The 23,210-nt window shown below is 39.3% G+C and overlaps 1 protein-coding gene across 10 annotated transcripts in view; it reads right to left on the bottom strand.

The window, feature by feature from the left end:
• IQGAP2 (IQ motif containing GTPase activating protein 2) overlaps nucleotides 1-23,210 on the bottom strand; it is a 333,035-nt gene that overhangs the window by 129,081 nt on the left and 180,744 nt on the right. For all 10 annotated transcript variants that reach the window (XR_002823745.1, XM_023729491.1, XM_023729494.1 and 7 more), the window contains 2 exons: nucleotides 14,347-14,424; nucleotides 8,350-8,426 (listed from right to left, as the gene is read on the bottom strand). Coding sequence is in view for 9 of the 10 variants with exons in the window: in XM_023729491.1 (XP_023585259.1) it covers nucleotides 8,350-8,426; nucleotides 14,347-14,424 (155 nt within the window). In the remaining variant the exon portion in view is untranslated. The remainder of the gene's footprint in view (nucleotides 1-8,349; nucleotides 8,427-14,346; nucleotides 14,425-23,210) is intronic.

Genomic DNA, 23,210 nt, shown 5'->3' on the forward strand with positions numbered 1-23,210 from the left:
AGACCATGGTCCCCAGCACTTAGCCCAGTTAAAGTATTAAGAGTTTTAAACTCAATCTCTATGAGGGTGGTGCTTGCAAGCAGATTACTTAAAGAGGGCAAACGTTTACTATCAGTATCAGTTGCCACTGAGTTGACTCCAACTCATAGTGACCCCATGTGTGTCAGAATAGAACCGTGCTCCATAGGGTTTTCAACGGCTGATTTTTCAGAAGTAGATCGTCAGGCCTTTCTTCCGAGGCACCTCTGGGTGGACTCAAACTTCCAGCCTTTTGGTTAGCAGCCAAGTGCATTAACCCTTTGCACCACCCAGGGACTCCAAATGTTTATTAGGAAACCATATTTATCCAGTATTCCCACACTGAAAAGAATTGGCAATAGCAACCAGCTCCTTCTGAAGCATTTAAATTTAAATTAGGCCATTCATTACCTGAAGCACATAGGGAAATCCAGAGTCTTAATTAAAAAAAAAAAAAAAAAAAGCCCAATATAAAAGATACCAATTCCTTGTAGCTCTTCAGGACCGAGTTTTTTTTTTTTTTTTAAATTGTACTTTAGATGAAGGTTTACAGAACAAACTAGCTTCTCACTGAAAAGTTAGTACACATATTGCTTTATGATATTGGTTGACAACCTCGCGACATGTCAACGCTCTCCCTTCTCAACCTTGGGTTCCCTATTACCAGCTTTCCTGTCCTCTCTTGCCTTCTAGTTCTTGCCCCTGGGCTGGTGTGCTCCTTTAGTCTCATTTTGTTTTATGGGCTTGTCTAATCTTTGGCTGAAGGGTGAATTCAAGACTGAATTTATTAAGCACTTTATAGTGCCTAACAGCCAACAGAGAGGGCTGAAAGCATTCTCAAGGAAGCTGTGGAATTAATGTCATCATCGCTTCCCACGTACAAGAAAGCACTCTGTGTCATGTAGCAAGCCACTTACCACCCTAAAAGGTATAACATCCTTGTGCTGCTGAGGGAAGCTTGACCTGACGGAGCTAGAGCCTCGCTGGCCCATGTGTTCCTATTTGTAAAAGTAATATTAGTTATAGTCCAGGAAGCAATAAAGTGAAAAAAAAAAACTAGTATGGATTTTTCTACTAATTTCAGGGTATACATTAAAAGATGCTATAGTAATGAACTGCAAACTGAAAAGGCAGGAGCCGAATTTTTTTTTCAGCTTTTCTGGATCATATCATGTGCAGCTCGTTTCATGGCATAGGATGTGGAATGAATGTTTGTAAATCGTGGCCGACCAGAAAGACCACTGGACTGGAACCAGAGCCCTGATTGGGGCCCAAGGCTGGGAATCTCTGTACATGACTTTGAGCAAGTCATAGAACCTGAGCTTTCAGTCCCTCATCTGTGAAATGAATGATCTGGACTAAAATAACTTCCCAAGGTCCTTCCAGTTCTAAAATTCCATGATTCTTCATTTTAGACATCCTAAATATAACAGCTTAGAGGCCTGTGCTGAAGTTCAAGTCTGATGCCACTGTTCTTCTAATTTTCCTGTTCTTTCCTGGAGCCCTGGTACTGCAGTGGTTAAGAGCTTGACTGCTAACCAAAAGGTTGGCAGTTCAAATCCACCAGTCGCTCCTTGGGAACTCTATGGGGCAGTTCTACTCTGTCCTATAGGGTCGCTGTCAGTCGGAATTGAGTTGACGGCAATGGGTGTGGGTTTTTTTGTTCTTGTTAGCTTCTGTTGAGTCGGCCCCAACTCGTGGTGACCCCCATGGACAACGGAACAAACAGGACAACTGAAGAAAATGTTGCCCAGTCCTGCACCATCCCCACAATCAGTTGCAGATCAGACCACTGTGATCCATAAGGTTTTCACTGGCTGATTTTTGGAATAGATCACCAGGCCTTTCTTCCTAGTTTTTCTTAGTCTGGAAGCTCTGCTGAAACCCATTCAGCATCATAGCAACATACAAGGCTCCACTGACAGACAGGTAGTGGCTGCCTATGCGGTACATTGGCCAGAAATTAAACGGAGTCTCATGAAAGGAAGGTGAGAATTCTACTACTAACCACCACTGCCTCACCCCGCTTAATTTCCCTTGTGGTTGTTAGTTGCCTTTGAGTTGATTCTGACTCATGGCAACTAGTAGTAGGGAAATACTTGGCTCCTTTTCGAGGTCCATGGCTGGTTGAGTTAATAGCACAGGTTCTGGTGTCAAACAGCCTGGGTTTTGAATCCCATTTCTGTCATTTACTAGCTGTGTAACCTTGAGCAACCTCTCTGTGCCCCAACTGCCCTGGTTATAAAGTGGGAATAATAATAGTAACTACTGCTTAGGTACATTGTAAGGATTAAATGAGATAATACCTGTAGAATACTTTGAACAGTGCCAGGCATATACAGGCAATCCCCAGGTTACAAACATCTGACTTACGTACAATCTGTAGTTACAAACCAACCCCCATAAAGCCTATTGTATTAAAAATCTGAGGTACATACAGTGGTTCATAATAACAAATGGGTACTGCTTTGCGACGTGCATCAGCACATCATTATTGCTGTATTATTGTATTAAAGATGTTTTAGTGTATCTGGAAGTGTTTCTTTAATATTTTTTATGCATAGAAAGGTACACTATATACTATATACTAAGGCAACACATCTGACTAACTGATGTTAGATACCACCGTACCTAACTGTTCAGACTTATGTACAAATTTGACTTAGAGACAGATTTAGGAACGGAACTCGTTTGTAATCTGGATACTGCCTGTAGTTAAAAGTTCAGTATTAGCCTTGGCTTTTATTGTTTCTATTATCCTTTGTCAAATACATGTGTGCTTTGTACCAAACACTTCTTGAAAACCTACTACTGTGGTTTCTCTATTCTTTCCGACACTGAGAATCTTTTACTGTTTCCCCTCATTGACTCCATGTTTAAAATGGTTTCATCTACTAAACCAAATTATTTTTCCATCTTGATCACATATAGCACTGATGATATCATGTCAAAATCCAGTGTTCGATACTTAATTTTTGGTCAAAAACTAAATGAATTCTGAAGCAGCCTTATCATTGGGAAATTAGTTCAGTTAAGCCTCCTGAAAAATTCAAAATACAGACTCTAGAGGCTTCAGGTTGGAAGCAATGGTGTATGTACTATATTAGGTACCAAGACACGAGTCAGTCTCAAAGAGCTTAGAATCTTGTAGACAGAAAGGTATAGCCATAATACAGATGGGGGAGAGGACTGTGTGGAGAGTGGGAAGAATTTTGAAAAAGGGTGATTTGAAAGATATGGAAAGGTACAACTGCTTTCCTCATCTTAATCCCAAACACTTTTTCCTGGTGTCCCTGCAGAGAACATAGGATTAGACAGAGGCTGTCCGTTGGGCTAAGGAAGTATCTCTAGAAAGCTTATTTATAAATGTAAATATGTTATCTGTCAGAGATACGATCTAAATAAGGTGTCAATAGTCAGTTGGTTTCTTAGGAAGGAAAAGTCTTAAGAGAATGGGGTATAAAACAAGGCAAGGTTACGCACTACAACCTGGCAGAACAGGTTCGAAGGGAAACTGACAAGCAAAGCAGCCACTTACTCTGGGAGGGTTGGGTAGGAGGGGCTCTTCTCCACAAAGCAGTGTACTTAGAATAGCTGGTCAACCAGAAGTTAGTCTGTCACAGCCATTTTCACAAATGCAAGCCTCAAATGTGTGCCATTTCATCACTGCCACTGCATTTGGAAACACGACTGCTGGGACAGCCTGTATATAGCTACATAATCTGTAGCAGGAACAGTAATCCTCACACAGAGGAAAGATAGACATATTTTCAGCTTGTGGTTGGCACCGTAGCCAGTTGCGGTGGAGCTGATTCCAACTCATGGTGACCTCATGCGTGTCAGAGTAGAACTGTGTTCCATAGGGTTTTCAAGAGCTGACTTTTCAGAAGTTGAGGTCCAGGACATTCTTCCGAGGCATCTCTGGGTGGATTCAAACCTCTAACCTTTCAGTTAGCATCTGAGCACATTAACCATTTGCACAACACAGGGATTCCTGGCTGGCAGTGTAATAGACTCTTAATGGTCAAATTAACTTTATATAGTAAGAAAAGCCAAATGCAGCACCCTAATAACTGGAAAAATCAACACAAACTACTGACTTGAAAAGGATTCCTTGTAAATAGTAGTGATAGCATATTTTAAAGCAGGAATACTCAGGATAGGTGTAGAACATCCTGTTGTGATGACAAAGCAAGGATATTTCAAACAATGCTATAGGTCAGTGCCACAGGCACAAAGGAGCTGGCCAGAAAGGGCTCCCGTTGACCAAACTGAAGCAATCTGATCCATCGAAAAAGAAGATACTAATCTTAGTAAAGTCTTTGAAAGGCTAGATGTTCACAACAATAACAGAAAACAGTATAAAGTATACAAAAAGTTGCAATTAAAAAGAGTGGCTAAAACAGAACATACAGAGTTATTTTTATTGATTTAAGAAGTTGGGGGGTGTTATTAAAACATGGGTACTACTTACAGAGTAGAGATATGTACTATCTGTGCATATACTACAGAAAAGAATAAAGACCAGGAGCTCTGAGTAAGTCAAATAGTCCCAGAAAACAAAGGAAATGTCCCAATATAAGCAAGTCCTGAGGAGTACAGGTGGTCCCAAAAACAGCCAGGTGGAAAACAGTCTAACACTGATGGTCACACTCAATAATCAAGCAGGGAAAGGATCCAGAAATGCAATTCTTGGTGGTAAATCAGCTAAATGGCCTAAAGAGCTCTATGCAGAACTAATCCCTCTTCTCCTGTGAGATGGCAACCTCTAGACAGCCCAACTAATTTCAAGAAAATATTAAAGGCATACATAAGCTTTTAATAATGCTAACAGATCAAACCAATACATCATTACGACAGAACAATGGGTTATGTAACACTGGCCAAGCAAGACTTTGGAAATAAATCATTTCAGGGTGATGGGGGTGGGTGGATGGGTGGACAGAGATCTAGTATAAATAAAAACCCACTTGAAAGCCATGCATTTAAAAAATGTTTGATTGATTTAACAAGTAAAGTTCAACCCTAACGAGGAAACTCAGCTTGATGCCCGGTAGCTGGAGTCTGAATCACATCAGGAAAAGAAACCAAACCAGTGAGTGCCACGTATGTTCTGATTGTCAGTTGATTACTCAGAAACCTGATCTGTAACCACAGCAGGTTTGAAGGCGCATTCTTTTGCTTCTGGTGCTGGTAAATCATATCAACTCTAGGATGGTATCAAAGTAATATTATTATAATCCTAGGATGAGTAAAAGTTAGTGTACAAATCATGAAGAAATGAGTGAAGCTTATAGGTGATCTTTTAGAATAGGTTCAAGAAGGTATTCAACGTATACAAAAAAATCAGTTCCACTAAATTTAATTGTTCAAATGGTTTAAGGGAATTCAATTTTATAATAATGTTTAAATATTTAAGAGTTGTTTTATTACTGTTTATTAAAAATGTAACACTGAACATTAAATAAAATACAACAAATGTTTCTCTCCATGCATAAAAGACCTCCAGGCATTTAAAAAAAGAAAAAAAAATCAGTAGTAGTATCTACTTAGCAGGGCTCTTACTTCTTGAACTGGTTCCTTTTCATCGCACAGGCTTTAAAACATTTTGAATGAAGTCACACAAGGAAAATATGTCAAGTACAAATATTAAGTCCAAAGATGTCAAAATAGTAACAGTAGTTTTCACTTGATGTTGAGATAGTAGGTGCTTTAGTTTTTCTTACATTCTCTTCTGAATTCTCCAATGTTTTCCACAATGAGTATATAATTACTTTTTCTTTAATAAGAAAAAGAATGATACACATTTCTTTGAAAAAGAATGAGGCCATTCATTGTAAAGATGAGTCTGTCTGCATTAGGTAAAGCTTGAGAATTTCCTGTGTGGCTGCTGTGGTGACATTAATTGGAGTCTGGGCTTGAGAAAACTGACAAAGGGAGCAATCAGTGTCAGGCAACAAGACTGGGGTCAGAAATAAAATGAAAAGGTGAGGTACCGGCAGGGAAAAGGGAAACGCAGATACAAACAGGGAGCAAGGGCAGGAACCCAGGGGATCTTAATCAGGTTGTTAAACCCAAGTCAAGAAGACAGGGCACAGAAGACAAGCCTGCAGGGCCAAGGTCAGGGACAATAATGAACTCTGTAGATCAAGTCAGGCCTACAGGCTGCGGCAGGAAGAAGGTGGAGCCTGGTAAGCTTAACTACCTGGGGGACCTTCTCTCCTGGTTTCTGGGCTATAATCAGAACATCTGACCTGCTTAAATCCTTACCAGGTAATGACAACTTCCCACATCAGCAATGTTGCTGTATTTGCAGCCAGGAGATAATGGCTAAAGACATGTTTGTTCATTCCCAGCATCACTTCTAACTATGCCATAAGGGCACTGTACTTATTAAAGGATCCTGCTACCCAGCTTCCAAAGGTGTCTTGCCCAACAGAACACTGGCCTCATTTCAGTGACCGGCTGCATTCTAACTCACAGCAAGAAAAAGTTTTCATAGAAAAAAACTTTGATCCACTTGGGGCTTCCGAGCTCCACAGTGAGAGGCAGCCATGCAAAAAGCTTAGAACAGGGAAAAGTGAAGGGAGTTCTTCTAGTGAACACTGTTTACTAAGTAAATACTGCTTTCAAAGAGAAAAGATCCTGCTTAAGATCAGACTTAGTGAATGACACAACCCAAGAGGAGTCTGCTCCACGATGAGTAACTGAGTAACTGAGAAAAAAACAGTCCTAGAAACTATCACACCAATCGGCAATAATAAACAAGAAGTTGCTTTTTCATTGTTTACCAAGCTGTTCGTGCCATGGTTAAAACTATGGCAAACATATATTTGCAAGCCTCAGTGCAGTTCTGTATAACTTCTTTAGAAAAGTGACTTCACCAGAAAGGAACTTAGCCCACCATTTTTATATACGCTGCTTACCATTAACGTCCCAGGTGTCTACTTCAGGAAATTTAATTTAAGCTTATACAAGACACCCTGTGAGCACTGTGGAGATTAGCACTATGATGCACGGATATGATAATGACATTAACTAATGGGAGCTGGCTTAGCAGGTCACAAAGATGGTACTAACTACAGTGTTAAGGGATAATTCTAAGCCCTTGCAAAATATTTGATAAAGAATGTTGGCTAACACATTTAAAAATATTCCTCAAAATAAGCACTTTTGCACAAGCAGCTTTTAGAAAACCGCTGGCATAATGATACTATAGCCATAGATGAGGAGGCAGGCACTGAGGTGGTTTTCCCCCCAGTTATTCTAAATCATTAGAATTAAAAACAAAAATAAAAAATCACAGAAAGGCAACTACATTTGGTCTACATTTCTAGTAACTGTCATTTGCCAAAGTAACCTCATAAGGACTCACTGGGAGAAAAAGTCAAACTACATGACATAACCTAAATTTTTCTCTAGAAGACCTGTATTGAGATGAATTATTATAGAAATCTTTTCCTCTGGAGAGGAAAAGAGCCAGGAAGAAGTTACTATAAACCTCAGGCAGAGGAATCTGCCAGGAAAATGACTGCTAGTGATACAAACACAAGGCAGATGTTCTAAAAGTAAGTTAAAAATTTAATTAGACATGAACTTTTCCAATTATTACCTGTCTGCACACAGGACAACAGCTACAAGCTGGGCTTTTAGAATCCTTTGTTATCATCTAAAAATCATGTTCTTCTGGGCCAATAATATAAAAAAATAATCTGTGAGCTAGTAGAATTTCAACATCATCAAAAATTCAGTACTTATCAAACAATTGCTTTAAAACAATGAATGTGTCTTGATTGGACTAATTTAAAGCAACTTCTGCATTTCTTCTTTATCTTTAGGGAACAACTATTGAACAAAAGGTCAAAAGAAACTATCCTTATCTTCAATTTTCTTAATCATTTTTGGAGTATCAAAACCAAAATGCTAATAACTACTTGATAATAGCTATGAAAGCTGTTCATCTGATATATTTTGGCTACACTTGTAAACTACATTACCACTCAAGAATATGGTAGCACATTACTATTGAATTCCTAGAAGTTTCTACTTAAATTCTCTCCTCATTATACATAAAGGTCTTTCATTGATTTCCTGGTTTTCTATTTTTGAATTGGATAAAAAAAAAAAATCAGAAAAATATTTTTCAAGTTCAAGGATGGTTTTTATCTGGCAATTACTTTAATTTTTATACCAGCAAATTCAAAAGAACTCAGTCTATTAAAAAATTGTTCAGATTATTAAAGTAACTTGAGAGCTCTATTTTAAAACTGAAATTGTAGTTTTATTTTAATCTACCTCCTAGAGAATCTTTTGGTTGTACTTTTCTCCTACCTCAGTGCATGAATGCAATATATCATTCTTGGTATGTTTTTCCGATCATAGACATCTGTGGTTTCTGGATAAAATATCTGAAAAAGAAAAGAAATGAGTTTATTATGGTTTACTTTTCACATTTATTTTAACTCCCCCAAATAACCCTACTTTGATTGTCTTTGCTATTCTATATTTGTTTAAATACAGAGGAACCTCTTAGTAGATGCTTCATCTTGCTCTACAGATGGACCAATCGCTGCATCCCCTGCCTGACAGCACCCCTCCTAGGGGCTCATAGGAGAGTCATGGGGCTCACAGCCTGCCACTCCAAGAAGGCTGACTCCACAGGACGGGGGCAATTTCACTCCACATGGTGTGAGCCAGGCGTGGGGGGTGGGAAGAAGTGAAGGGGTGCCAAGAGGGAGTAGGGGAGTCTGACCTCCAAAGCCCTCTCACCCACAGGACTACTCAGAGGTCCCAAGGGCCTGAGAAGGGTGTCCTTCTTGTGGCCATTTTATTACATTGTTAAACAATAAAAACCTGGCTACACAGTTCTGTGAACATGCACACACACACGCATATGTGCACGTGCGGGCACACGTGCACACACATACACACACGCGCGCGCACACATACACACACATGCGCGCGCGCGCACACACACACACATGCAAGCAGATTTTTTTCCTGATAGAAGCAACACATCTTCACCAAATAAAATCTGGAAGGTGTGTAAAGCATAAAGGAAAAAAAAATAGCTATAATCCCACCTCCCAAATAGTCACTTTTAGCATTTTGGTATGTTTTCTTACAGGCTTTTTTCTGATATGCCTCTCTGATTGTTTATGTTTGTATGTTTGTAAAAACAAAATTGTACATATCGTAAACATGTTTTAAAAACTTAAACAGAACAAGACTATGTTCCATTGCCTTCGTTATTCTATAAGAACATTATTTCTAGTGGATGCTTATGATTCCTTCGTATTTTTGAATCATAATTTAACCAGCTCCCCAGGGTTAAATATTTGTTTCACTCCCAATTTTTCCCTGTTACAAATCACTGTAATGAACATGCCTGAACTTCTGAGCAAATGAGTACTTCTTTTAGATAAAAACCTAAATATGGAATTATAGGATTGAGAAATCTGAACATTAAGGTTTTTAATATACATTCCCACTATTCTTTGTAAGCTTGAAAGTAAAAACCTGGTAAGAAAACAGGTCTTAGGGTGGGGCACCAAGCTTCTCTGTGCCTAAGCACCAAAAACTGCATAATTAGGCTGGAAATTTCTAAGATTAAGGTAAGTATATCCACACTACTTGCTTTCAGTAAATATTTTGTAAAATTTGACATGAAAAACTAAGAATAAATCACATACCATATGGTAGTACTTGATACTCAAATGCAATTTTCTATTGGACATGGAAAAAAAATGAAACAAAAAAAAGCAAGAAAGAAGCAAAGTTTCTTGAGCTACAAATATACAGTCACTGAGCATTTAAAGGAATGTCTATAGCCTAAGAAATTTCAAAGGTCTTTCCTACTTTTTTTTTTAACCCATTTGCTGTTCAAGTGTCAATCAGAAGAAAAGTCCCAATTCTGAAGAGTTTTACTACACAAAAAGAAGACAAATGCACCTCACAGCTCACCATATTTTGGCCAACTCCCTCCATGTTTTCTTTAAACAAGAACCAGGAAATCATTATGAACGTGTCTTCCTTAGATAGGAAGATGGAATTAATTTATGGTTCATTGCTGATGTTAGGTGCCACTGAGTCAATTTTTGACTACTAGCGACCCCATATGTTAGAGAGTAGAATGGCCCCATAGGGTTTTCTAGGCTGTAATCTTTACGGGTGCAGATCACCAGGTCTTTCTCCCATGGAGCCACTGGGTGGATTCGAACCGTTAACCTTTCGGTTAGCAGCCAAGCACTTAACTGTTGTGCCACCAGGGCTCCTTTATGGCTATTCAGCACTGTTTCTCCAGCACCTAGTAGAATGCTAAGCACAGAGTAGGCTTCTATTGATGAATGAAGGAATTAATGACTGTCAAATACTTCAAAGTCAATGTTAGTCTCTCATGCTTGCAATGTAATGTATTGATAATATCATAATAAAAATCAGTGTTAAAATGGAATCTGCTATATCCTACCACTTGCTTGGCCCATAATCAAAGAAAACCCGGCCTAATATCAATACAATTTGAAAAGATTTAAATCAAGTCTTAAATCAATTAAACATAATGAAATGATCCTAATCTGAGGTATACCACCCTCATATAGAAAAATTCTATTTGAATTTCTTCCTTCATTAATCTGTTTACCACCCAGTTGCCACTTACCCACTAAATGAAACCCACTGTCGTCCAGTTGATTTTGACTCATAGTGACCCTACAGGACATAGTAGAACTGTCCCATACGATTGCCAAGGCTGTAAATCTTTATGAACTCAGAATGCTGCCCCTTTCTCCCAAGGGGCAGCTGGTGAGTTTGAATCACTGACCTTTCAGTAAGCAGCCAAGCGCCTTAACCACTGTGCCACCAAGGCTGCAGTTGTACCACCAGGGCTCCTTCATAAAGCAGTAGCACAAGGGATTTCCTTTGTGGGATGGAACAGTTCTGTATATTGATTGTGGTGGTGGTTACACAAATCTATTCATACAATAAAACTGGATAGAACTAGGCACGCACAAATGAATGCACGTAAAAACTGATGAAAATTGAATAAGGCCTGTAGACTGGTTAACAGTTAAAAATCAATGTCAAATTAACACTGTGCTACAGTTATATTAGATGTCACCATTGCATGCTCAACGATGGTGTCATGGATTGAATTGTGTCCCCCAAAAATGTCTGTCGGGTTGACTGGGTCATGATTCCCAGTATTGTATGATTATGTAATCTGATGTGATTTCTTCATGCGTTGTAAACTCTACCACTATGATGAGGTTATATGTGATCTCCTTATGTGTTATAAACTCTATGACTATGATGAGGTTATACTGATGATGTCTACAAGATTGGATAGTGCCTTAATTCAATCTCTTTTGAGATAGAAAAGAGAGAAGCAAGCAGAGACACATGGGAACCTCATACACCAAGAAAGCAGTGCTGGGAGTGGAGCGTGTCCTTCTGACCTGAGGTTCCTGTGCTGAGGTGCTCCCAGACCAAAGGAAGACTGATGCATCACAAGGACCTTCCACCAGAGCTGACAGAGAGAGAAAGCCTTCTCTTGGAGCTGATGCCCTGAATTTGGACTTGTAGCCTAATGGACTGTGAGAGAATAAATTTCTCTTTGTTGAAGCCATCCACTTGTGGTATTTCTGTTATAGCAGCACTAGATGACTAAGACAGAAGGGTATACAGGACTCTACTATTTTTGAAACTTCCTGTGAGTCTATAATTATTTCAAAACAAAAAGTTTAAAAGATAGCACTATAGTTTTTGCCAAATGTAATTATTTACTTCCTCATTTCCCCAACTTGACTATTTCCTTCACAGGTTTGGAAGTGCCTGTTCTTTGAACCTAATAAGCTTTGAATATTTGTGGAATGAGCTTTTAAATCAAACTATTTTGGAAATCTATCTCAGCACTAAGAGCTATAACCCTCTAGACTTTAAAATTTAAAGTGATACTATAATTTATAAAAAAATTTATGAAAATATATTTACAAATAGTAAGTTATAGTGATACAATACATAACAATACAAGGAAACTTAGAATCTTTTAAGTATAAATAAAACCTGCTGCCATCCAGTGGACTCGGACTCAGCAACCTCATGTGTGTGAGAGGAGAATTGTGTTCCATAGGGTTTTTAAAAATATTTTACTGTGATTTTTGAGAAAATTTCTATATGAATTATGTTCTCATTTAACAATTTCTACACATATTATTCAGTGACACTGGTTAATGTGTCAGCATCTCATTATTCTCCTTCTGGTTGTTCTGTTTCCATTAATCTAGTTTATTTGTCCCCTTACCTTCTCATCTTTGGTCTAGGGTAAATGTTGACCGTTAGGACTCATTTAGATGATTGTTTAGAGAAGCACAGTACTCAGGGGTGATATTATTTATTTCATAAGCCACTCTGTTTTTTGGCTGATAGGTGACCTCCAGGAGTGGCTTCAATTCCAAGTTTAAAGGGTATCCCCGGGCAATAGACTCACAGGTTCCTCTAGTCTTTACTGTTCAGTAAGTCTGGTCATTTTTAGGAATTTGAGTTTTGTTCTACATTTTCTTCCCTTTCTATCCGGGACCATCTATTGGGTTCCTGGTATGAACAGTTGGTGGTGGTAGCATCCAGTTCTTCTAGTCTCATGGTAGGTGAGGCCATGGGTCCTATAGACTATTAGTCCCATACACTAGTTTCTTCTTTGAGTCTTTGGTTTCCTTCCTTCTCTTTCAATCCAGATGTGTAGAGACCAATAGTCATATCTTAGATGGCCACTGCAAACTTTTAAGACTTCAGATGCTACTCACCAAACTAGGATGTAGAATATTATCTTTATGAGCTATGTTATACTAATTGACCGAGATCCTCTCCCCTCCCCTAAGCCCTCAAACCCAGTAACCCAATCCCACGAGGTGTTTGGTTATGTCTAGAAGTATCCATAACTGTGCCCCCTATGTGTTTTATATATGAATATGTATGCAGCACATGAAAACATGTATGTATATTTGCCTACAGGAACCCTAAACATGCGCACTCATGTATTCACATGTGCTTACCTACACATTTATAAGCATACATATCTACTTATGTACCCACATACAAATTTTTTAGTTTTTATTACTGTTGTTACAAAATTGTATACATTGTGGCTTTTATCAGAATCATCCATTATTCTTGTGTACTTCTTAATGTCATCTTTTACCTTGGTCAAGTTGTGCTGACTTACTTCACCCTTACTCGGTATTGCCTTACCCATCACCAAAACTAATAAGTGTCTACTATATAGAAAGTGATTCTCCCTGCCTCTCCCTCCCATCCCTGATAACTAGCAAAGAATGGTACTTTCCGTGTGTATACATATTCTTGTCTTTTTATAATAGTGAGATCATACAGTATCTGGCCTTTTGTGATTGATTTATTTCACTCAGTACAATGTTCTCCAGATTCATACAAGTTATAGCATATTTTGGAGCCCTAGTGGCAGTGGTTAAGAGCTCAGCTGCTAACCAAAAGGTTGGCACTTCGAATACACCAGCCACTCCTTGGAAACCCTATCGGGCAGTTCTACCCTGTCCTATAGAGTCGCTATGAGTCAGAATTGACACGACACCAATGGGTTTGAGTTTTGGTTATACTATATCTTGAGAACTCATCATTATTCTTTATGGTTGTATAGTGTTTCATTGTGTGTATGTGCTACAGTTTATCCATCTGTTAATGGGCAGTTAGGTTGTTTCCATCTTTTTGCTACTGCGAATAACGCTGCAATGAACATAGGTATGAATATATCTGTTTGTGTCAGTAATTTTAGTTCTCTAGTGTATATACCTAGGAGAAGGATTGCTGGATCATAGGATATTTATATTTCTAGCTTTCTGAGGAAGCCCCATACTGTTTTCCACAGTGGTTGAACAAATCCAAAGGGTTTTATTTTTCAGAAGGCATTTTCTTCCGAGGTGCCTCTGGGTGGACTCAAACCTCCAACCTTTCAGTTAGCAGCCAAGCACATTAACCATTTGCACCAACATAAAAAAGGGAGCTGGTTTCTATAAATCAACGATTCACCTATTTACCAGCTGTAGCCTGTTCAGAACTTAATTTACACACACCTGGCTGCTCTCAGTCTGTGTACATACCTCAGTCTGAGTTCTTGCCATTTATTATTTTGTGTAAGTTCTTTCATATTTTTGTTTAGTTCTTGAGTTTCTCATTCACAGGGCAATAAGGTAATCTGCTTCATTAACATAATCTAGTCTGCCAAATGATTTTTCACAATAAGTTGTCTGCACACTACCCCGTTTGGCTTCCCAGTTCAGGTGATGGTGTATGAAGGCTTACCTTAGGTAGACCAATAGACTCCATTGCTCTTAACCACTGGACAGTGTTATCTGTGTGTCGAAAATGAAGGCCGGACTTCTAAGGTAAAAATAAGAGAAAAAAGGAAAGAAGAGATCACACAAAAATTGAGTCACTTGTAATAGCTTTTGTTCATTACCAAGATCCTTTTCAATTGTACCTCTCCTGGAATAGAGTTATTAATGCTCACAGTAAGGAGGCTAGACCACATCTCAGTAACACTGACCATTTGTGATGGACCATGGCAGTTTCCACGGTTCACACAGTTGAGGTAATTCTCAACCAGAATTCTCAGAGAAGCCCACTTAACGTCTAGCAAATGCCTAAGGATGGTTCATGAGGAAAGTGTGCATGTATGCACGCACATGCACGCACACACATACAAAGTCACGATTTTGGCAACTATGGCTGAGAAGCATATAAAGTTCAGAAAAAACAGGAACCTTCAGGAAAAAACTAAATGCTTTTTTTCTGATTATGAATGTAATATGATTGCTGTAGAAAATACGGAAACCAGAGAAAAACACGAAGACAAAAGCCATCCCACAATTTCAAGTTATTTTTAATATCTGTCCTTCCTATAATTTAACCCTAATCTTGGCCTTGTGCAAGGAATGAACCTTCAGTGACAACATCTTTTAGAACCTTTATCTACCCATCCAGTAAAAATGTTTCTACGTCTCCCATATCTTCTTTACAGTTCTAATCAGACAGTCATTTTTTTACAGTCTATACATATAGGATTCTTGTCTGCACCTCAGACAGTTGTATCAGGTAATGAACCATTAAGATCCTTAAAAGGATCTCGTATTTTTACTTAATTATCTGTATAGCACAATGTTATTTATTTTCTTAGATTTTTTAAAATCTATTTTTAATACAAGTACAAAAAAGAAACTACAGCCAAGTTTCATCAGATAATTAACATCTGATGGTAGAATTTCTGGCTCTGCCCACCTTACTGTGATCATCTACCATCTAGTTTATTTAATAAAAAGCAGTTGCATTGCTGTTAGAAATTGTGAAGTATAAGCAAATAAACATTTGACAGATTTTTATGCCCTTTAATACTGGCCACTATTTATTGAGATCAGACTTTGTGTGTCAAGTACTTTATATAAATTAATTTTTTAAACACCCTGCAAGGTAATTATCATTCCCAGTTTTAGAGATGAGGAAACCTTGGCCAGAAAGATTAAATGATTTGCCTAAAGTCAAACAGCTGCTAGGTGGCTGAGCTGGGATTCAAGATTAGGTCTCTTTGAATCTGAAAACCACCCTATAGTAACACTCCCCAGTGAGGAACACAGGACTGATGATGGTGTGATTATTTTTCAAATGGAAGAAACTAGCTAGTTGCTATGAAATAACTGGAGGGAGGAAGAGGAAGAAATGAGGGGGGAATGGGAGAGAGAGACGGAGGGGGAGAGGAGAAAGAGAGAGACAGCGCTGACAGCTAAAAGCTAACCACTAGGCCACAGCATTCGTATATCAACATAAACACCTTTTGCAGAATACAAACAGTCTCAGACAAGGCCGTTCTATGACCATAGAGGCGCAATCCCGTCTGAACCGAGACAGAGACAAGGGTCCTCTGTACCACAAAATAAGTAAACATCTCCCTCATCCAACTAATATGATCAACTCGGGTTTCTTTACCAATAACAATCTAGCCTCGATTCAATCCTCCTGCCTCCTCGATAAAAAATTACCGAGACACCCAATCACCAAATCAACCCCGCTTGCTGACAGCACCCAAACAAAAACTGGTCCTCACTTTTCTAAATCCTTCACAGAATCACGCAGTGCAAGCCTCTGTTCTTCTTATGGCTCTACTGGTGTGCATTTTTCCTTGTCACCGCAAGTTAAATAAACTTATTTGGCTGACCGCAGGTGGGTTTCTGGGGATCTTTGGCTAGTGGGCCTCGGTAATCCCAAATCATTCAGTAATCTCAAATCATGTTACACTCTATTTAGTGGTTTTACTAGCTAAATAGTACCAGGAAAGTTACAAAATCTCTCTGAACCTCAGCTCCTCAGCCATAAAATGGGAAAAATAATGCTTTTTTGAGTTGTAGAGATTAAATGAGAAAATACATAAAGCTCTTAGATGCAAAGTGTACATAAGAATGAAATAAATGTTACCTATTATCATTATGGAAACTCTAGCAGCCTAGCGGTTAAGTGCTACGGCTGCTAACCAAAAGGTCGGCAGTTCGAAACCACCAGGCATTCCTTGGAAACTCTATGGAGTAGTTCTACTCTGTCCTATAGGGTCGCTATGAGTCAGAATCAACTCGAAGGCTACGGGTTTGTTTTTTTGGTTTTTATCATTAGAATGTCACCATTATCATTATCAAAGACTACAGCCTTCAGTACGGATTACACCTCAAAATAAAGAAAACAAAAATCCTCACAACTGGACCAATAACCAACATCATGATAAACAGAGAAAATATTGAAGCTGTCAAGGATTTCATTTTACTTGGATCCACAATCAACGCCCATGGAAGCAGCAGTCAAGAAATCAAATGATTCACTGCATTGGGCAAATATGCTGCAAAAGACCTCTTTCAAGTATTAAAAAGTAAAGATGTCATCCTGAGGACTAAGGTGTGCCTGACCCAAGCCATGGTGTTTTCAATCACCTCATACACATGAGAAAGCTGGAAAATGAATAAAGAAGCTCAAAGAACTGATGCCTTTGAATTATGGTGCTGGTAAAGAATATTGAACATACCATGGACAGCCAGATGAATGAACAATCTGTCTTGGAAGAAGTACAGCCAGAATACTCCTTAGAAACAAGGATGGTGAGATTTTGTCTCATATACTTTGGACATGTTATCAGGGGGGACCAGTCCCTGGAGAAAGACATCATGCTTGTTAAAGTACAGGGTCAGCAAGAAGGGGAAGACCCTCAGTGAGAAAGACTGACGCAGTGGCTGCAACAATGGGCTCAAGCATAGCAATGATTGTGAGGATGGCGCAGGACCAGGCAGTGTTTCGTTCGGTTGTACATGGGGTCGCTATGAGTTGGAATCAACTCTATGACACCTGACAACAACATTATCATTATTACCCTACAAGCCTGGGCTTGAAATTTTTCATTCACCTTTAAGGTCAGAAAAGGGTTTAATGCTTCACTTAAGAGGCACTGAAGGAAAGGGTGGTTATCCTGGTCATATTTCTACAGCAAATGCATGACAGATTACAAACACTTGAGAAATGCTGACTTCAGAGCTCTATAATCCATGTTTGCGTATTTAGGAAGAAAGCTTTGGTGAGTGAATTGCAGCAATAACATCTTCAATCTAATGCATTAGCCTCAATTAAAACAAAAACAATCTTACAAACAGGTTCAAAATAATGTTAGTCCATTATGTTTATTTTTAGCTAGTCTATTTTTTTCTATCAGTTCTACACATTAATAGTAGATGAGATGGCATGTCTGTAGTCATACTTAGCCAAGGGTTGTTTTTGTCCATCCACCTAATTCCTTTCAGGTATTGAGCTAGAAAGTATATACTGATTTTCCATTGCTGAGCTATTGCTACACCAGCAAAGAAGGTTATTTTAGTTTAAATTGCATATATGAGGAATTATGTGCAGTCTTCTCTGAGTGGTAATTTCCTACATATTACAATCAAAGCATGTTTGAACTATTCAGTAGCTTAAAACAAAACAAAACCAGTTGCTGCCGAGTTGATTCCATCCCATGGTGACCCCGCGTGTTTCAGAGTAGACCTATGCGCCACAGGATTTTCAAGGCTGTGACCTTTCAAAAGCAGATCACCAGGCCTTTCTTCTGAGGCATCTCTGGGTAGTTGGAACCACCAAGCTTTCAGTTAGTAGTTGAGCACTTAACGATTTGAACCACCCAGGCACTCCTATTAGGTAGCTTACCGAAAATCAAAAACTCACTGCTGTTGAGTCGATTCTGACTCATAGTGACCCCACAGGGTTTCTGAGGCTGTAAATCTCTATGGAAGCAGACTGTCACATCTTTCTTCCGCGGAGTCGCTGGTGGTTTTAAACAGCCATCCTTTCAATTAGCAGTCGATCGCTTTAACCACTGCACCACCAGTGGTTAGAGAGCAATAAAGTCTATTTTGCTTGTTTTATAGATGAGGAAACTGAGGGCTCAAGTATTTCAATCGCTTGCTCTACTCTAGGTAACTTGTTAATTAGGCTCACTGTGACTGATCATACATACTCCTCACAACATCTGTACAAAGGTGTTGCTCTTGTTGTTGTCAGTGGACATAAAGTCGGTGCCAACCCATGGCAACCTTAGGTATAACAGAAATAAATGTTGTCAGGCCCTGCATCATCTTCCTGATCACTGGTATGTTTGAGTCCTCACTGCAGCTATTGTGTCAATCCATCTCACTGAGGGTTTTCAGAGATCTTCCACCAAACATGATGTCATTTTCTAGCAAATGGCCTTTTCTGATGATGTATCCAAAGTAAGTGAGCCAAAGTCTTGCCATCCTTGTTTCTAAGGAGCATTCTGGTTGTATTTCTTCTAAGACTGATTTGTTTATTCTGGCAGTCTATGGTATATTCTATGGTATAGTCTATGGTATATTCAATATTACTCACCAACACCACAATTCAAATGCGGCAATTTTTCTGCTGTCTTCACATGCATATAAGGTGACTGAAAAGACCATGGCTTGGGTCAGGTGCACCTTAGTCATTAAAGTGACATCTTTGTTTTTCAAAACTTTAAAGAGGTCTTTTGCAGCAGATTTGCCCAATGCAATATGTCATTTGATTTCCTGACTGCAGCTTCCAAGGACATTGGTTGTTTACCCAAGTAAAATGACATCATTGGCAACTTCCATTTCTTCTTCATTTATCATGTTGTTGTTTATCAATTCATTACAAAGGTAGGTACTGTTATTACTCTCACTTTTCAGGTAAGGAAACTGAGGCTCCAAGAAGCAACATTAGCGATGAAGCTGGACTCTGAAGCCAGGTGTTTTGATTCTACAGCTCGTACTATTAACCATATTTATATGCCTTCCTTATCTAAGGCTCACCTAAACATTCCATAAGTATTTATTATAAGCCTACAGCTATCAAAGCACTGTGTAGGAATGATACTATTTTGTCTTTGAGCTTTGTTAGTCTGAGTCCTCTGTGAGGAAAGCCCTTCCCTCCTTGTCTTTTTTCCTGTCTACTCTAATTGGCTTGGGAACCCTCACTTATCTTTCAAGCTTCTACCATGGAGACCCTCCTGGCCTCTTCACCATCTTCCTCTTATCCCTTTAGAACTGACTGTTCTTGGGAGGCGGGGCCAAGATGGCAGAGTAGTCAGACGCTTCCAGCAGACCCTCTTAAAACAAAGAGCCGAAAAAACAAGTGATTCGATTATATATGACAATCTATGAGCCCTGAAAATTAAAGGCAAAGTTGAGGAACCGGACTGAGGGGCAGCGGAAGGGAGAGATGGTTCGGAAGCAGCGAGGAGGTGCCAGACGTGATCTGCCAAGAGCCTGACCCTTCAGGCCTGATCAGCTCCGGGGTGAGTGGTAAGGCAGGCAAGCAGTGTGCTCAGGAGGTGCATTTTCCACATCAGGAGAGACCCAGCCTCTGAGAGACTACTCGGCCTCGCACAACCAGTGAGAAGCAGCCCTCGATAGCAGAAAGATAAGTATTTGCGTCTGGCCTACTGCGTGGATCAAAAACAATCCCCTCAGGGAAAAACCTCTCTCCTATTCACCTCCCAACTCCCTGCTCTGCATTGCGTCCTGGACAAGCTTCAGCAATTGCTGAGTCCCCTGGGCCGGAAGTAGGATCCATCACACACCCTGAGCCATTCTCCTGGCATTGGAAAGTGAAGAAATTAACAAACAGGGGAGAAAATAAACTGCTGGCTCCCCTAAGCCAGGAACTCAGAGTAGGCACAGCTCTTTTGCCTAGGCACAGGCATAAGGGATCCACGGACTTTGAGCACCTTTCCCCATGCACAGTCCTGTGTGGGCCCATTTCAACAGCACAGGCCCTCATTACCGCAGTACAACAGGGTATATGCCTGAAGTCTAACTTCAACTGTTTCAGCTGTGAAGTGGCAGGTTCTTGACATTTGACTCTGCTCTGCCCATTAAGCAGGGTCTTCACCTACCCACATCAGGGGCCTGAGGACTGGTGGCTCCACAGACGCCACCTAGCCACCTGTGATAGGGGCCCAAGAATAAGAGGTGCCCCCCAGTCCTTACAGCCAACAGCACTGGATGCTCATAGTCTGGCTGCAAAACCCACCCACCTACGTGCTTAAGGGAAAAGGGACATGCCTTCCTCCTGGACATTTGGGGGCGGCCGTCAGCCCCCTGCCTTGCTCAGAGTGTGTCCCCCTGCTGCAGCCAGATGCCTGTGCCTACACCAATCATCCATGTCTGTTTAGGATGGTAGGTGAAAGCCTGCGCCACACACTAGGTGGCCATCTACCTGGGCACCTTAGCTGAATCCATACAGGAGGAGTGGGCAGACTTCTGAGCTCACATACCTAGTAACAGATCTAACCACCTGGTGACAGGACATTAGAGCTTCAAAGGTGACAATAATTAAAATAGCTCACACGAGCTGCATATTTGGTCATATCAAAACAAAACAAGAAGCTAGGACACAGTAAGCAAACATAAAATAAATAAATATAACTTACTGATGGCTCGAAGACAACAGTCAATATCAAATAACATAAAGAGGCAGTCCATCACGGCTTCAGCAAGCTCCCAAAATAAAGAATCAAGAAATATTCCAGAAGAGGAAAATTTCTTCGAATTACCGGAGGCAGAATACAAAAGATTAATATACAGAACTCTTCAAAAGATTAGGAAGGAAATTAAGCAAAAAGCACAACACACAACAGAGGAAATTAAAAAGATTAGAGAAGAGCATCATGACAAATTTAACAGGCTGAAGAATCCATAGAGAGACAGCAATCAGAAATCCAGAAGATTAACAATAAAATGTCAGAATTAGACAAATCAACAGAAAGTCACAGGAGAAGAATTGAGGCAATGGAAGTCAGAATTAGTGAGATTGACAATAAAGTACTTGACACCAACTTATTTGAGGAAAAATCAGATAAAAGGATTTAAAAAAATGAAGAAACCCTAAGAATTATGTGGGACTCTATCAAGAGGAATAACCTATGAGTGATTGGAGTACCAGAAAGGGGGGGATAACAGAAAATACAGAGACAAGTGTTGAAGATTTGTTGGCAGAAAACTTCCCTGATAATGTGAAAGATGAGAAGATACCTATCCAAGATGCTCATTGAACCCCACAGAAGGTAGATCCGAAAAGAAAGTCACCAAGACATATTATAATAAAATTTGCCAAAACCAAAGATAAAGAGAATTTTCAGAGTGTCTAGGGATAAACGAAAAGTCAGCTACAAAGGAGAGTCAATAAAAATAAGCTCAGACTACTCAGCAGAAACCATGCAGGCAAGAAGGCAATAGGATGACATACATAAACCCTTGAAGGAAAAAACCTGCCAGCCAAGAATTATATATCCAGCAAAACTGTCTCTCAAACATGATGGCGAAATTAGGGCATTTCCAGATAAACAGAAGTTCAGGGAATTTGCAAAAACCAGACCAAAATTACAAGAAATACTAAAGGGAGTCCTCCAGTTAGAAAATCAGTAACATCAGATAACAACCCAAGACTAGAACAAAGGACACAGCAACCAGATATCAACCCAGATAGGGAAGTCACAAAAATAAATACAAGCTAAAACACTGAAAATAGGGAAACAGAGTTGACAATATGTAAAAGATGACAACACTAAACAAAAAAGAGGGACAAAAAATTGTAGTCATATCTTTCATATGGAGAGAAAGTCAAGGCGATATAAAGAAATAAAAGACTGGTTTAAACTTAGAAAAATAGGGGCTAATATTAAGGCAACCACAAAGGAAACTAACAATTGTACACATCAAAATAAAAAATAACAAGAAAAACATAAAGACTCAGCAAATACAAAATCAACAAAAAAGATGAAAAGAAAATACATAAGGGAAAAATGATGCAGCACAGAAAATTAAGTGGAACAAAGAAACTGTCAACAACACAAAAAAAAGGCATCAAATGACAGCACTAAACGCAAACCTATCAATAATTATGCTGAATGTAAACAGATTAAATGCACCAATAAAGAGACAGAGAGTGGCAGAATGGATAAAAAAAAAATGATTGGTCTATATGCTGCCTACAAGAGACACACTTTAGACTTAAAGACACAAACAAACTAAAACTCAACAGGATAGGAGAAATGTATCAAGCAAACAACACTCAAAAAAGAACAGGAGTGGCAATATTAATCTCTGACAGAATACACTTTAAAGTAAAATCCACTGCAAAGGATAAGGAAGGAAACTATACAATGATTAAAAGGCCAATACACCAGGAGGACATAACTATAATAAATATTTATGCACCCAACAACAGGGCTCCAAAATACATACAACAAACTCTAACAGCACTGAAAAGAGAAATAGGCAGCTCCACAATAGTAGTTGGAGACTTCAACACACCACTTTCGGTGAAGGACAAAACATCCAGAAAGCTCAACAAAGATACAGAAGATCTAAATGCTACAGTCAACCAACTTGATCTCATAGACATATACCGAACACTGCACCCAACAGCAGCCAAGTATACTTTCTTTCCCAATGCACACAAAACATCCTCCAGAACAGACCATGTATTAGTCCATAAAGCAAGCTTTAACAAAATCCAAAGCATCGAAATATTACAAAGCATCTTTTTCTGACCATAAAGCCATAAAAGTAGAAATCAATAACAGAAAAAGCAAGGGAAAAAAAAAA

This window comes from Trichechus manatus, unplaced genomic scaffold, assembly GCF_000243295.1.
Source record: "Trichechus manatus latirostris isolate Lorelei unplaced genomic scaffold, TriManLat1.0 scaffold00029, whole genome shotgun sequence".
NCBI lineage: Eukaryota > Metazoa > Chordata > Mammalia > Sirenia > Trichechidae > Trichechus > Trichechus manatus.